Here is a 14,932-nt window from a genome sequence, read left to right as displayed (position 1 = left end):
AAGGAACATCCTTTCACGTATAGCCAGGTTGCAATGACAATGTGCCTGTGTGTGGATCTTATTATACAGAGATTCTTGACAAGGAGACCACTTTTCTATTAGCGTTGTGTTTTTGCCTAGCTTACATTTATTTTGTGGTTTACAAAATATAACATTTTTATCAAAAAAAAAATTCTGACATAAAAAGCACGAAATTATGAAAGTAGAGACATTTAGTCTCGTTGTATTTGCACTAAACCATCCCTCACCTCATACTCAATAAAGTGCACTTGATGTTTGGATACGGGTGGAGGGGACATTTACACGTGTTCAGTATTAACACTCATTTGAATGTACATGATGTACAAAAGGACAGACAGACGGTAGCCATTTCAGTTACACTGAGATCACAAGGACAATTTTACATGATACTCAGGTTAGCTCCTATAACACTGATGTTTATGTAGATACAGTAATGCACCAGATTCTTTAAGACACAGTAAGTATGGGTTCATTTTCTTGCCTTTATCCACTTAGCCCCAACGGCACCAAGGTGATAGGAAGCGTGAGGAGTTCTGCTGTCACCACGGACCCTCCAAGCAGCTACCTGTAGACTTTAACCACCAGCTCAAATGACCTCCAGAAAGACTCCAGAGACTCCAGTCATCTACAATTACCTTAAAATGCACAAATTGTATTTTTTTAACTTCAGATAGTTCCCGATTGGGAAGTTTCCTGTCGGAAGAACTGGCAGCGATGTTATGGTCACAACGTTTCAATGAAAGGTTGCCATTGGTGCATGGTTAAGTGTATGTGTTCGAAAGGTGTCCCTAAAACTATTGGTGCACAGTTTCACACGATGGGATTGGAAGGTTGGCCCAAATGCATGATCCATAATGTTCATGTAAATGTCACCAGTCATACGCCTTGCCACTCTCGTCTTCATGTCACCCTCAACACACAGCCACAGCAATCCTCTCCCCCAAAATATATCATTATTATCAGATACAAACTTTTGGACAGACAAGCCAAACTGAATCAAGCTATAATTGCAAACTCTATGAAGGCTTGGTTTTGTAAGCTTGCAGCTATTATAACATACTAAGTACTATACTGAATAATCTCATATTGAAAGTGTAATGCTACAACAACACATCACTCATCATCAACAGCATGTAAAACTTTTGATGTTCCCCTTAAACCCATGTCCTTCCTGGGATTCCTGTCCTGTCCTTCCTGGCCTGCTCTGTCCTTCCTGTCCTGTCCCTGTCCTGCCTGTCCTTCCTGCCCTGCTCTGTCCTTCCTGTCCTGTCCTTCTTGTCCTGTCCTTCCTGGGATTCCTGTCCTGTCCTTGCTGGGATTCCTCTCTTGATTTTCCTGCCCTGCCCTGTCCTTCCTGCCCTGCTCTGTCCTTCCTGCTCTGTCCTGTCCTTCCTGCCCTGCCCTGCTCTGTCCTGTCCTTCCTGCCCTGCTCTGTCCTGTCCTTCCTGTCCTGCTCTGTCCTGCTCTGTCCTGTCCTGTCCTGCCCTGATCTGTCCTGCCCTGCTCTGTCCTGTCCTTCCTGTTCTGTCCTGTCCTTTCTGCCCTGTCCTTCCTGCCCTGCCCTGCTCTGTCCTGTCCTTCCTGCCCTGCTCTGTCCTGCCCTTCCTGCTCTGTCCTGTCCTTCCTGCTCTGGCCTGTCCTTCCTGCCCTGCTCTGTCCTTCCTGCCCTGCCCTGCTCTGTCCTGTCCTTCCTGCCCTGCTCTGTCCTGTCCTTCCTGCCCTGCTCTGTCATGTCCTTCCTGCCCTGCTCTGTCCTGTCCTTCCTGCCCTGCTCTGTCCTGTCCTGTCCTTCCTGCCCTGCTCTGTCCTGCTCTGTCCTTCCTGCTCTGTCTGTCCTGTCCTGTCCTGCCCTGCCCTGTCCTTCCTGACCTGTCCTGTCCTGTCCGGTCGTGACCGGTCCTGTCCTGACCGGTCCTGTCCCTCCTGCCCTGTTCTGACTGGTCCTGTCCCTCCTGCCCTGTCCTTCCTGTCCTGTCCGGTCCTGCCCTGCCCTGTCCCTCCTGCCCTGTCCCTCCTGCCCTGTCCTGACCGGTCCTGTCCTGACCGGTCCTGTCCTTCTTTTCCTGTCTAACACAGTGCTCTCTCACCCAACAACAGTCTCATAAATCTCAAACGCCAACCCCTACTTAGCTCTCCACAGGAGCCTGGTCTGCACTAAGAGCTTTCTTCTACACCTTCCATCGATCGCACAATGCAGTGATGCTGCTGCTGCTTCTCGGCCATAAGCCCCCATATCTGTTTCAGAGCATCTAGTCGTGAAGTGATGTTCAGAGTCCTTCTGTCAACGACAACACACACACACAGCACAGCGCTACACCCACAGACCAGCCAGGGTAGACAGGAGGGGAGGTCCCCCATCAATAGGATGTCATTTAAAGAATCCTAAAGAATGATATGGCTAATCATAACCCATAAGGAAGGTTGGTAGTGAGTAGAGTAGGGAGTAATAGTCAGCCGAGCCAGAGAAAAGAGAAGGAGAGTGATGATTTAATAGAAACCTCAACATCATTTGATGTTGATCATGATCTCTTCCTGGTGTTCTTCAGCATGTCTTTGTGTCAGACACAGCAGTTGAAGAAGATACGTTTCACACTCTTATCAGCTCAGAACTAGGTGGAAGAGCGTAGATAGCAGATGTATCCAGACAGAGAATAGACCTCACTCACATATCTGTTTTCAAGAAGACTTGAGTAGTTGTCATTTGTCAGTCCATTTAGCATTTTATTTTCACACTACCTGTGCCTGTATGCTACAATTATGTAAGTTGTGTACCTCAATATTTTAATATCCAATTGATTACCGACAAAGGTGTATATTGCTTTTCATAAATTCTCACAATCAATAATTTTTTTGTGTCTGATTATCTGAGAAGCAATACATGTTTTACTCATCCAAAGCAAATAGACATTCTCCAAGAGGTTTGAGTGTCACACAATCACGACGTGTATTTTAGTATGTGTGGCCATTGCTACTGTTTTAACTGTTAAACCTTGACACGATATGCAGAGTACCAAGTGTACCAAGTTTTCCCATATCAATTCAATAATTAGTCACATTTGAAAATACCTGATATTTTATTTAATTGCACAAGATCCTTTACTTGAATGTGTTGACAGGACAGGGTTGTATTTTCACCACGATGCTGAAAGTGTCAACTTGAAAAATGTTCTCCTAAGCATCGCTTTGTTGAGTTTATCATGCTTGATAGCGCACACCCTGAAATTTGCATTTTATAATTACTTCCAGTACCAGTCAAAAGTTTGGACACACCTACTCATTCCAGGGGTTTTCTTTATTTTTACTATTTTCTACATTGTAGAATAATAGTGAAGACATCAAAAGTATGAAATAACACATCATGTACTAACCAAAAAAGTGTTAAACATATCAAAATATGTTTTATATTTTATATTCTTCAATGTAGCCACCCTTTGCCTTGATGACGGCTTTGCACACACTTGGCATTCTCTCAACCAGCTTCATGATGTAGTCACCTGGAATGCATTTCAATTAATAGGTGTGCCTTGTTAAAATGTATTTCCTTCCTAATGCATTTGAGCCAATCCATTGTGTTGTGACAAGGTAGGGGTGGTGAACAGAAAATAGCCCAATTTGGTAAAAGACCAATTCCATATTATGGCAAGAAAAGCTCAAATAAGCAAAGAGAAATTACTTTCCATCATTACTTTAAGACATGAAGGTCAGTCAATCCGGAGAATGTCTAGAGTGTGCAAAGCTGTCATCAAGGCAAAGGGTGGTTACTTTGAAGAATCTCAATATAAAATATATTTTGATTTGTTTAACACTTTTTTGGTTACTACATGATTCCATACGTGTTATTTAACCGTTTGGATATCTTCACTATTATTCTACAGTGTAGAACATAGTCAAAATAAAGAACACTGTGGGAATGAGTAGGTGTGTCCAACTGCTACTGTATTCTGTGTAACATTAGAAAGGATAAAGAGAAAAATAAAAATAGCAAGTCATTTATTTAATGTTATGAGTCATACACCTTATAATGTCAACATTTGTTAATATTATTTGCCAAATCCAAAAATATATGTTGTAATGACAATAATTGTATGTTTATTTGAAATTATTTTAATTTACTTAACTCAGATTGTGATACAGAATAATTAGGTTTTCAGTCTAATATTTTCCACTGGTTATTAACTTTAATAAAAGATTGAGAAATATTTGAAGTTTTAGTAGGCTTTTCATTCTGGTTCGCCCAATGAGGACTTTCATAAGTCCACACATTCCCATCATCACAACATGGCTGGCTTTCAGAAAAATACCATGATCCCCATGGTTGCCCACTTCCCCCTCTTCCTTCTCCACCTCTTCCTCTTTCTTATCCCCCTTTTCCTTTTCTTCCACCTCGTTATCCTCCACCTCTCCCTCCTCCTCCCCTTCCTCCTCCTTCAGCTCCTCATCTTCCTTCCATTTCTCCTCTTCCGCCTCCTCCTCCTGCCTGCTGCTGAGGGTGCTGCAGAATAACCTGGCTCTCCAGGGACAGGGATCACCAGCTGTGTGTGAGGAACCATCCAGCTCCCCGATTGCGTGCACGCGCACACGCACGTACGCATGCACTCTTACACACACACACACACGCAGGAATGTACTCATGCACTTATATGTGCACACACACACCTGCTCAGACAGATGTGCACACACAGACACCCATTGACTACACACACAAAAAAAGTGACTATTCATCTCTTGCTTGCCCTCCATTTCTCCATCATGCTATCATGGAGTGAGAGATGGAGTGGGAGCTACTATGGTGTCTTTTCATCTCAGCTGTTATACACAACCTGATGAGCAGGTCTGGGGTCTATAGATCCGTGTACGTGGTGGTACAGACTGACTGGGCTGTACTGTACATGGGCAGCCTGCAAAATACCCACCAGTGCCTTCTTCCATTAATGGTAGTAAAAAAGCTAAGGCAGTAAAAGTGTTGGATTTATTATTTCTCCATCTCACCTCCTTAAGTGGACGTTTTCTTCCTGTCTTCCTCTGAGCCAGCCCAAAGTGCTCTGAGACCTGAGCCTGTTCAGCTCAGGATCGGGCTGCTGGTGGTGGAGAAAAGGGGTCGTTAAAACTCTGTAATTCAATGGCCACCACTAAACAGCCACCATCAATCCAACTATGAGCCCAGCAGCCATGAGGCCATGATGGAGATGTGTCCCCTGAGTCAGAGAGCATTTTCTTAGCCTGCCTGGAAAGCCAGATGGGTGGGGTTTTACTTTTGGGACTTTTATATTGGTCCTAGATGGCCACTAAGCCCACAGCTTCATGAGGGGAGAAGTGTCCTAGGTAGAAGATGCTATTCAATCTATTTTTCCCAGAGAAAATCAATAGCCATGAAAAGCATGTTTTCTGAAAGGCTTGTAGTCAATCAGCAGGACTTCTAGGAGTAATTCCTGCAACTCCAGTTGTAGCTTTTTACTGTATGTTTTTTGTGAGAAGAAGACAAACAATATATGATATAGATATGATTTATGAATATGATACACACATGCACATACTAACATGTAATATCATGTACACTCAGATAGGTACATAACTTCGTACACCCAAATCCATATACTCAATATGCATAGAATTTTGAGTACTGGTGAATTGATGTGATTGTTGGTATGCTGGAAAGCGAAAGCATTAAAACATTTGCATGGGTGGGAGTCCTCTAGCCATAACTATAGAATATGTTCATGTGAGATACCTGTTCATTAGGACAACTCATAACAATGTCATAACCCTACTGGTCATAGATGAGGAAAAAAGGCACTAAGGAGAAGTCAGCCTGTTAGGTAAGCATTGGCATGAGTAACTGAATGACAATCAATCACTGGCTGACTTAGCAGCATGAAGTCTTCACTGTTGTCTTCATCCCTGTGTTCTTGCTGGTAGACCAACCCAGCCTTCAATTGCTTGAGGTGGGCAGAGGCCTTATTTCTCTTGACAGGTGGTTGAGCCCTTTCACATTCCAGCTAGTAAGGTAGACATCCCTCGGTTCTCTATCAACTCAATTGAGGTTCTGAATTATTTGGCATACGTACCTGTACCAGACATCACCATAGTGCTGTTCCAAAATATAAGTTGTGTTTTTATGTGAAAGATTTAACCTAGACTCGAAAAACATATTAGTCCCTTGAAATCTGTTTCCCCAATAGTACCTCCAGGAATAGCAGTCTCAGATTTAGTTGAGTCACTCTGCGTTGTTCAGTGCACCATTTGAAAATGCCAGAGTAGCTTTTGAGAAGAGGAGAAGGAAGAAGAGGCAGCAGCTTAATTGGCCATGCAGCTACATGGGATTTGAGTCAGACGAGATGTAATATGCATCAATAAGTCATGCTGCTGTATGGGCCTGGGCCCCGGCTGGGCTGCCTGGCAGAGAAGGATGGGGGAAATCTGCCATGGAGAAATCACTTTAGCTAGCCTAGAATGCTCACTGTGTGTGTGTGTGTGTGCGTGTGTGCGTGTGTGTGTGTGTGTGTGTGTGTGTGTGTGTGTGTGTGTGTGTGTGTGAGAGAGAGTGTGCTTGCACGCTTGCCTGTGTGTACGTGCGTTCACTCGCCATGTGTGCGACTCCAGATGGACTCCAGCAATTCGGCACTGTGCACAGCTTTCCTTCTAACCCTCTTCAATCCACCCTTCCCAAAGCATTACCCCCCCTAGACCATCTAGCCCTTCCTTCATCCCAGCCCCTCCACTCACCAACCAAACTTCACACCCGTGCTTGATTTGAAACTGAATCGTTGCCAGGGCTACAGGCATGTTTTAATTAGCAGTATGTCAACACATTTTAATAATTTAAAGCTATTAACGCAAGCTACCATAATCAGGTGTTGCTGTACATGATCAAATAGCTGCACAGCTGTAGTAAGATACCTATAATACTGCAATAACAGTCATAAATAAAGTCAATGTTTCTCATCGCTCTGAAAACATGAAGTTGCTAAATCTATTGTCTCCCAATACAAGAGGAATCCCTGCCAACCTCCAGTGCAAATCCTGTCCTGATTCCTACCCACTTCTAGCCCCTTTATCCACCTACTACACTAAAAGACTATGGACATGCAACCTCCATCCAACTCCCCCAGCCCCAGCTAGAACTCCAGCCCGAGCCCACCCACCCTTTCCTGAGCCAGCTCCTCTCTCCCCTGCTTGCTCTGTGTCACCATGGCAGCTCTCAGAGAGGGGGCTGTAGAGAGCCTGCCCTGGGGAAGTAGCAGCTCTGTAGTGCTCTGCTCTGCTGAGCTTATTACTGCCAAATTGTTTGGAACTAGAGGAGGCTCTCTCTGAAATCCCTGTTTTCTCTCTCTCTCTTTCTGACTCTCTCTCTCTCTCTATCTCTCTTTCACTCTCCCCTACAGAGGTCCTTCTGCAGTGCCATGGTGGACGAGTTGCGGGTGTCCCTCAAGTGCCAGCGGCGCCTCAAACACAAGCCTCAGCCACCCGTCATGGTGAAGACAGAGGACGTCATCAACATGCACACCTTCAACGACCGCAGACTGCCAGGCAAAGAGACCATGGCCTAGAACAGGACTCCCTCTCTCTCTATCCCTCTAACTCTTTCTATCTCTCTCTCTCTGCTCACAGGGAGGAGTGTAGGGTGAAGAGACACTGGGGGAGGGAGGAAGGGTGATAGTTGATTTATGTGAGTGTATTTGGAGGGGGGGGGTTAAGAGAGATTGGGAGAGGAGATTGGGAGAGGAGATGAGATGAGAAGAAAAGGAGAAGAGAAGAGAAGAGAAGTGGAGAAGAGAGGAACTGAGCTGCTCTGATCACTGACTGGACTGACTGGTATCGTTGTTTTGAAACACTAAGCAAGAAATGAAAAGAGATTCAACAATGTTTCCTGTGGAAATAACTTGAACTAACCTGGGAGCAATTCAATGTGAGTTACCTCATTAATCTACCTGGCAATGCACCTGAGCAAGGAGTGACCAAGTGGTGCCATGATTTAGCATAAAAAAAGAGAGAGATAAACCCAGGATTCAGAGGAAAGGAGAGAGGGCAGGTTAAATTGAAAGTATAGAATATCATACATATGGTACATGTTTGGTTGTACGTTAAATATTGATTCAATTTGGACATGTGATCTCTATCTGCTACCCAACCACTCTCTCTCTCTCTCACTGAGTAGACCACATGCAGAGAGCTTGGTTAGGTAGAATCAGGAGAGCGTACATCCCTCAGTCATAGTTATGGAGCAAACACATACACAGACACTAACAGAAGAAATGGAGAGAAAATCAGTTGGCGAGTGTGTAAAGGACGCATCTTGTTTTTATTCAACCATAGAAGAAGAAGGAGACCAGATGGGCTAGAAACAGCCAGTTCCAAATGAAACCCAAAGCCCAAAACGCATTGGTGAGCAGGACAGGACTGCTCCCAACATGTACAGAGGCATCGTTTATTCATGTGATTCACTGTTGGAAAGAATACAGTACATTATCCATTAGGCAATAGGGGATTTCATTTACTTTATTTCAGAGTACTAACATTTTGTTAAATTATGGGGGATGGAAAACATTTTTTGAATGAAAAAATATATACATATATAAATACAAGAGAGACAGATTAGCGGGTGTGAGGCAGTGATGTAATAGAGGAATTAGGTGATAGGAACTGGAAGTGACATGGAGAGTTGCGGACATGATGAAAGTAGTAACCTTGGAAACCTTAGTAGTTTGAATTGAAGGAAAGCAGGACAGCAGGAGTGGATCTGAAACAACATTCACAACAATCACACAACATGAGGAATTTATTTATTCAAGTATTTATTTCTTTATTTATATTTTCATGGACTGGATTTTCACAGCAGCTGCAAGGATACAGTACACACCTCATTTTCAGATTTGATGGGTACACATGTTTTGGTTTCCTTTTTTGTTCAATGTCAAGTCTCAAGTTTCTTTTTGTATTCTTGTGGCTTTTATTTTAGTAACAAAATCCTCACATTTACTTGTGCAAATGCAATTTCTATGAAAAAAGTGTTTTTGTACGAAGAAAATCAAAAATTTTGTAATAATTTTTATCAACACAAAATGCACCACGGATGTCACCACGGCAGACAGCGAGCCTCTCTCTCCACTGTGGGCCGTGTGGGCATCCCAAGGGATAGCAGCCCCATCTAGGATAGCCCCGTCAGGCCTAACACAATCCCCTCCAGGGGGTCACGAGAACAACCCCTCCATGGACCGGCCTCACACCGATGGGGTCTCCAGAGCATTCTGGTTGAGCTTCAGTGGCATAATACATGTTTTGGAAAAACTATTTTTATCATGTAAAGGAATCATATTTAAAAGAAAGATATTTTTACTTCAGGTGAAAGAAAAGTAATGATTAAACAATAATTAGAAGAATACATATATATACACACAAAGAAGCTGAAGTGAAGAGGACTGCCAATGATGCTTATCATTCTACACCCCTGAATTGCAATAGACTGCTAGTTTTCAGTGCTGAGAAATTGTGTGTAAATGGTTATAAAAACGGAAAAATATGTATTTAACAAAATAAAGAACACCGACAGTGGCAAGAAAAAGTATGTGAATCCTTTGGAAATACCTGGATTTCTGCATAAATTGTTCATACAATTTGATCTTATCTTCATTTAGGTCAGAACAATAGACAAGCACAGTCTGCTTAAACTAATAACACACAAACAATTATACAAACAATTATACATTTTCATGTCTTTATTGAACACACTGTGTAAACATTCACAGTGCAGGGTTGAAAAAGTATGTGAATCCTTGGATTTAATAACTGGTTGACCCTCCTTTGGAAGCAATAACCTCAACCAAATGTTATCAATCAGACCTGCATAACGGTCAGGAGGAATTTTGGACCATTCCTCTTAAACAAGTAATAAATAAATATTATTGGGATGTCTGGTGTGAACTACTCTCTAGAGGTCATGCCACAGCATCTCAAATCAGGTTGAGGTCAGAAGGTGTATTTTCTTCTATTGAAGCCATTGTATTGTTGTGTTTTGGGTCGTTGTCCTGTTGCGTCACCCGACTTCTGTTGAGCTTCAATTGACAGATAGCCTTACATTATTCTGCAAAATGTCCTGATAAACTTGGGAATTCTTTTTTTTCTTTTTTGGGGGGACAGCAGTGACTTCTTCTGTAGTGTCCTCCCATGAACACCATTCTTGTTCAGTGTTTTACGTATCGTAGACTCATCAACAGACATGTTAGCATGTTCCAGAGATTTCTGTACGTTTTTAGCTGACACTTTTAAGATTCTTCTTAACCTCATTGAGCATTCTGCACTGTGCTCTTGCAGTCATCTTTGCAGGATGGCCACTCCTAGGGAGAGTTGCAACAGTGTTGAACTTTCTCCATTTATAGACAATTTGTCTTACCATGGACTGATGAACACCAAGGCTTTTAGAGATAATTTTGTAACCCTTTCCAACTTTATGCTAGTCAACAATTCTTAATCTTAGGTCTTCTGAGATCTCATTTGTTCGAGACATGGTTCACATCAGCCAATGCTTCTTGTGAATAGCAAACTCAAATTTGGTGAGTGTTTTTATAGGGCAAGGCAGCTGTAACCAACATCTTCAATCTCGTCTCATTGATTGGACTCCGGGTTAGCTGACTCCTGGCTCCAATTAGCTTTTGGAGAAGTCATTAGCCTAGGGGTTCACATACTTTTTCCAACCTACACTGTAAATGTTTAAATGATATATTCAATATAGACAAGAAAAATACAATAATTTGTGTGTTATTAGTTTAATCGCACTGTGTTTGTCTGTTGTTGTGACTTAGATGAAGATGAGAGCAAATTTGATGACCAATTTATGCAGAAATCCAGGTAATTCCAATGGGTTCACATACTTTTTCTTGCCATTGTAACTAATTTTGAACATGTTATGAAAACTAAACGGAGTGCACACAGTTTACTGTTTGAAGTTGATGCACAAATTTAAAGAAAATTTTAAAAAAATCTTCACATCTTTGTGGTGTCGTTCATTTGACTCGAAAGCAAAATGTTTTGACACCATTACATTGTTACAGCTTGGATCAGACTCTAAACAGAACAAGTAGCAATGTGAACAGAAAACACAATAGGAGACTGATGGAATATGGGATATATATATATATATATATATATATATATATATATATATATATATATATATATATATATATATATAGCAACAGTGGATATATATATATATATATATAAACATAAAAATCGAATGGAGAACAAAGCAAGTCGATATTTAGCCAAAAATAAAATAAATCACAACATTTGAACAGAAAGATAATTGTTCAAGACTCCTTCAGTACTTTTGAAAATGTTTTTTTTACCATATAATGTTGACTGTGCGCTCTCACTCTGCATGTTGTACTCCATATCCCTCCATCTGGAGAGCAGCTGTGGAAATACTGACATGAATGAAAAAGCAAAGGGCAATCTATCTATTCTGTTTATTTGAAAAAATGTAAATGTTATTCATCTTTAACAGCCTGGTACAAGTGAAAGGATTCCTATTTGAAAGACACAAAATGTACAGCAGATCTGCCATGCATACCCATTAATGCAGTTAGGAAAATTGGCAAAATAAATTATTACACTATACAACAACTATACAACACAGGGTTATTCAATATGTAAGCCTATAGAGCAGTAATGTCCCTTGGGCAGACTGCGTGTAGACCGAGAGAATCTGCCAGAACTGAATGAGATGCGTGAATTCCGAGCAGCATTACTTCTGGTTTTGGGGTTTTCATCACTGGTTAGTTGGACATATCAGGTTTGGGAGAAGGAGAGTGATTAAACTGCTTCACCGGCTGTGCTTTGTGCGTTTGCGCTCATGGATCGGAAGGGGGGGGGGGGACTCTCCATTTTTGACACGTGAACACAGACGTTAATCACTTACGCAAGATTTTACTTCTGGGTTAGCAGAGCTGAATAGAGCAATTCTACAATTATTCCCAAGCCATTGAAACGAGACAAAATATATAAATGCAAGACTGTCTGTGAGGGTAATCACATGCACACTTAATGCTCAAATGTATGTGCATATACAATGATAAACGGGCCCCAGTGACTCACAGGCTTTATTAGATGGGGATTGTTGTGGATGGGGAGATGCTGTCCTTGATGGCAAGAGGAGAGGAAACTTCCTTGTAGCGTCGAGGAATTAACTATCCATAATGAATTAAAATAGAGGGAATTAACACAGAGTGTGATGAACAAAGCCAAATGGCTGTCGTTAAGGGACGGTGGGGGTAGTGGGAGTGTGGAGGTAGCCTGCTTTACTTGTGGGCCACGGTCACCAATTCACTCTGAAACAGACAGTCAGCAAACACAGGGAGGGTCAGACAAGGACACCGCTTCCTCTTAGTCAATCCCTGATCTGACGATGACCCTTGACCCATACCCAGGGTATGACTCAGCAGAACACTGCGGCTAATCAGATTAACTCTCCATCCTCACCCTGACCTGAGAGGTGGGATGGATAGGACGGATGGGATGGGATGAAGGCCCAGGGGCTGTCAGGGGCAGTGTTGTGGAGATGCAGCCAACAGATTACATTTAAAAACATTTGTACTTAACCTGTCTAACCTGCTGGTTTAGAAAGCTTTCCTCCTTATCGACCTGACCTCAGATTGCCAGTTACTTCATTACTGGATGTAGAGGAACCTGAACACTGTTGGCCTTTTTTGTTGTGTGTTAGTTGTGGCGGAAATCGGCTTCCATACGTTGGTGATGATCTGGTGGTGATCTGTCCAAAATGCATATCAAAAACACACACCAATGTCCACATTTGTAGTGGAACAGTGGATCCTGCCGGTCCACACTGTCTTTACCCTCAGAAAAATGAACAAAACAAAGAGTGGTGTCAGTGTCCAGCCCACCGCCAAGATAACAGCTCATTAAAAAACATTCCGATGGTAAGGAAACACATTCTGTGGAGGGAGAAAACATCCTTATCTGTGCCCTGCGTCCTCAGGACTAATGCTGCTGTTGTGTGGATCGTTAGAACCTAGCCCGGGGTATTTTTCTTTGTGTGTGTGCCTGTTCTCAGTCATTCCATTATCAGATTGAGGTTTTCACACAAGGTGTCGCTTCAGACGGGCCTGAATCTTCACACCTCTGTCAGGCCGAGGGGGGAGGATGGAGGGAGATAACAAACGCACCAGCCGGATCCCATTAATTGGCTAATTATCATGGCTGGTGGGGAGTGCCAGTAAACTGGAGATGGGGAAGGTAAAGCCATGTCCCCTGTATGCTCCTCTCATCCCCCAGTCAAACCCTGTTTATCAATCAGTTTTAATGAAGACTGAACAGGACAAGGCCGTACGTGGTGGCGACCGAGAGATGGTCGTTGTCCTTGAGACATGGGGCTTCAGGCCAAGGGTTTTGTTAGTTGTGTCTGAGGTTTTCAGTTTCCATTATTTCTGGATACTTACTAAGATAATAACCCTCATGGCCAGGTCTCCCTGGAAAAATAGATTCCTATCTAAATTGTTTTATTAGATTTCTCTATTTTTCTCATTGACCTGATTTAAGAACAGGGAAGGGGAAGGGAAGAAAGGGAGGTGAGAAGATGGGCGGAGAGAGGAGGAGAGGGGAGGAGAGGAGAGGGGAGGAGAGGGGCAGAGAGGGGAGGTGAGGGGCAGAGAGGAGAGGAGAGGGGAGGGGCGGAAAGGAGAGGAGAGAGACAGAGAGGGGAGGGGAGGGGCGGAAAGGAGAGGAGAGGAGAGGAGAGGAGAGGAGAGGGGAGTGGAGGGGCAGAAAAGAGAGGAGGAGAGAGGAGGAGAGGGGAGGAGTGGGGCAGGGAGGGGAGGGCGGGGAGGAGAGGAGGGGAGAGGGGAGGAGAGGAGAATAGAGGAAAGGAGAATAGAGGAAAGGAGAGGAGAGGGGAGGAAAGAGACAGAGTGGAGGGGAGGGGTGGAAAGGAGAGGAGAGAGGCAGAGGGGTGTAGAGGGGAGGAGAGGGGTGGAGAGGAGAGGAGAGGGGTGGAGGATTTTGCACTAAACCATCTGTATTGGAAACCCACCATGAGTTTCTCGGATGTTGTGTAAAACCGGAGGAGTAAACCATCCCAGACCTACTGTATCATGTGACAAAAGCATAAGACACCTTCAGCCATGGCAGAGATTCCAAAGCTAAATCCTTTAGATAAAATAATAATAATAAATAAGGGAGAGAGGGGGGAGAAATAAAACATTCCATGTGGAATTGTGTCAAGACGTGTGACACCGCATCAAGCAGCATTCAATACCATTTCCTTTCTGTGTGCCTTGGCAAAAAAAATGATGTGCTAAAAGTAAAGGACAGTATGAAGGATTCCCCCTAGCAGCCTTTGTAGCTGGTAGAGATTATCAACCCAGTAAACACTGGGCCTAAACAGCTGAGAGGAGTATACACAGGGCCTGAATGGTTGAGAGGAGTAAACACAGGACCTGAATGGTTGAGAGGAGTTAACACAGGGCCTGAATGGTTGAGAGAAGTTAACACAGGGCCTGAATGGTTGAGAGGAGTTAACACAGGGCCTGAATGGTTGAGAGGAGTTAACACAGGGCCTGAATGGTTGAGAGGAGTTAACGCAGGGCCTGAATGGTTGAGAGGAGTTAACACAGGGCCTGAATGGTTGAGAGGAGTTAACACAGGGCCTGAATGGTTGAGAGGAGTTAACACAGGGCCTGAATGGTTGAGAGGAGTTAACACAGGACCTGAATGGTTGAGAGGAGTTAACACAGGGCCTGAATGGTTGAGAGGAGTTAACACAGGGCCTGAATGGTTGAGAGGAGTTAACACAGGACCTGAATGGTTGAGAGGAGTTAACACAGGGCCTGAATGGTTGAGAGGAGTTAACACAGGGCCTGAATGGTTGAGAGGAGTTAACACAGGACCTGAATGGTTGAGA

The 14,932-nt window shown here is 43.4% G+C and overlaps 1 protein-coding gene across 2 annotated transcripts in view; it reads left to right on the top strand.

Annotated features, from left to right (window-relative positions):
* Nucleotides 1-11,315, top strand: part of LOC110512031 (glutamate receptor ionotropic, kainate 2) — a 229,455-nt gene extending 218,140 nt beyond the window's left edge. The window contains exon 17 of one of the 2 annotated variants that reach the window (XM_036970551.2): nt 7,404-11,315. In XM_036970551.2, the coding sequence (XP_036826446.1) occupies nt 7,404-7,568 (165 nt within the window). In that variant the 3' untranslated portion in view covers nt 7,569-11,315. Of the gene's footprint in view, nt 1-516; nt 4,219-7,403 lie in introns of those variants that run through there. The other variant, XM_036970556.2, reaches the window with a different exon arrangement.
* The last annotated feature ends 3,617 nt before the right edge of the window (nt 11,316-14,932 follow it).

Source organism: Oncorhynchus mykiss, chromosome 3 (genome assembly GCF_057628025.1).
Source record: "Oncorhynchus mykiss isolate SJ-2025 chromosome 3, ASM5762802v1, whole genome shotgun sequence".
NCBI classification, from domain to species: domain Eukaryota; kingdom Metazoa; phylum Chordata; class Actinopteri; order Salmoniformes; family Salmonidae; genus Oncorhynchus; species Oncorhynchus mykiss.
The sequence above is the reverse complement of the archived record's forward strand: the minus strand, read 5'-3'. Positions and strand labels throughout refer to the sequence as shown.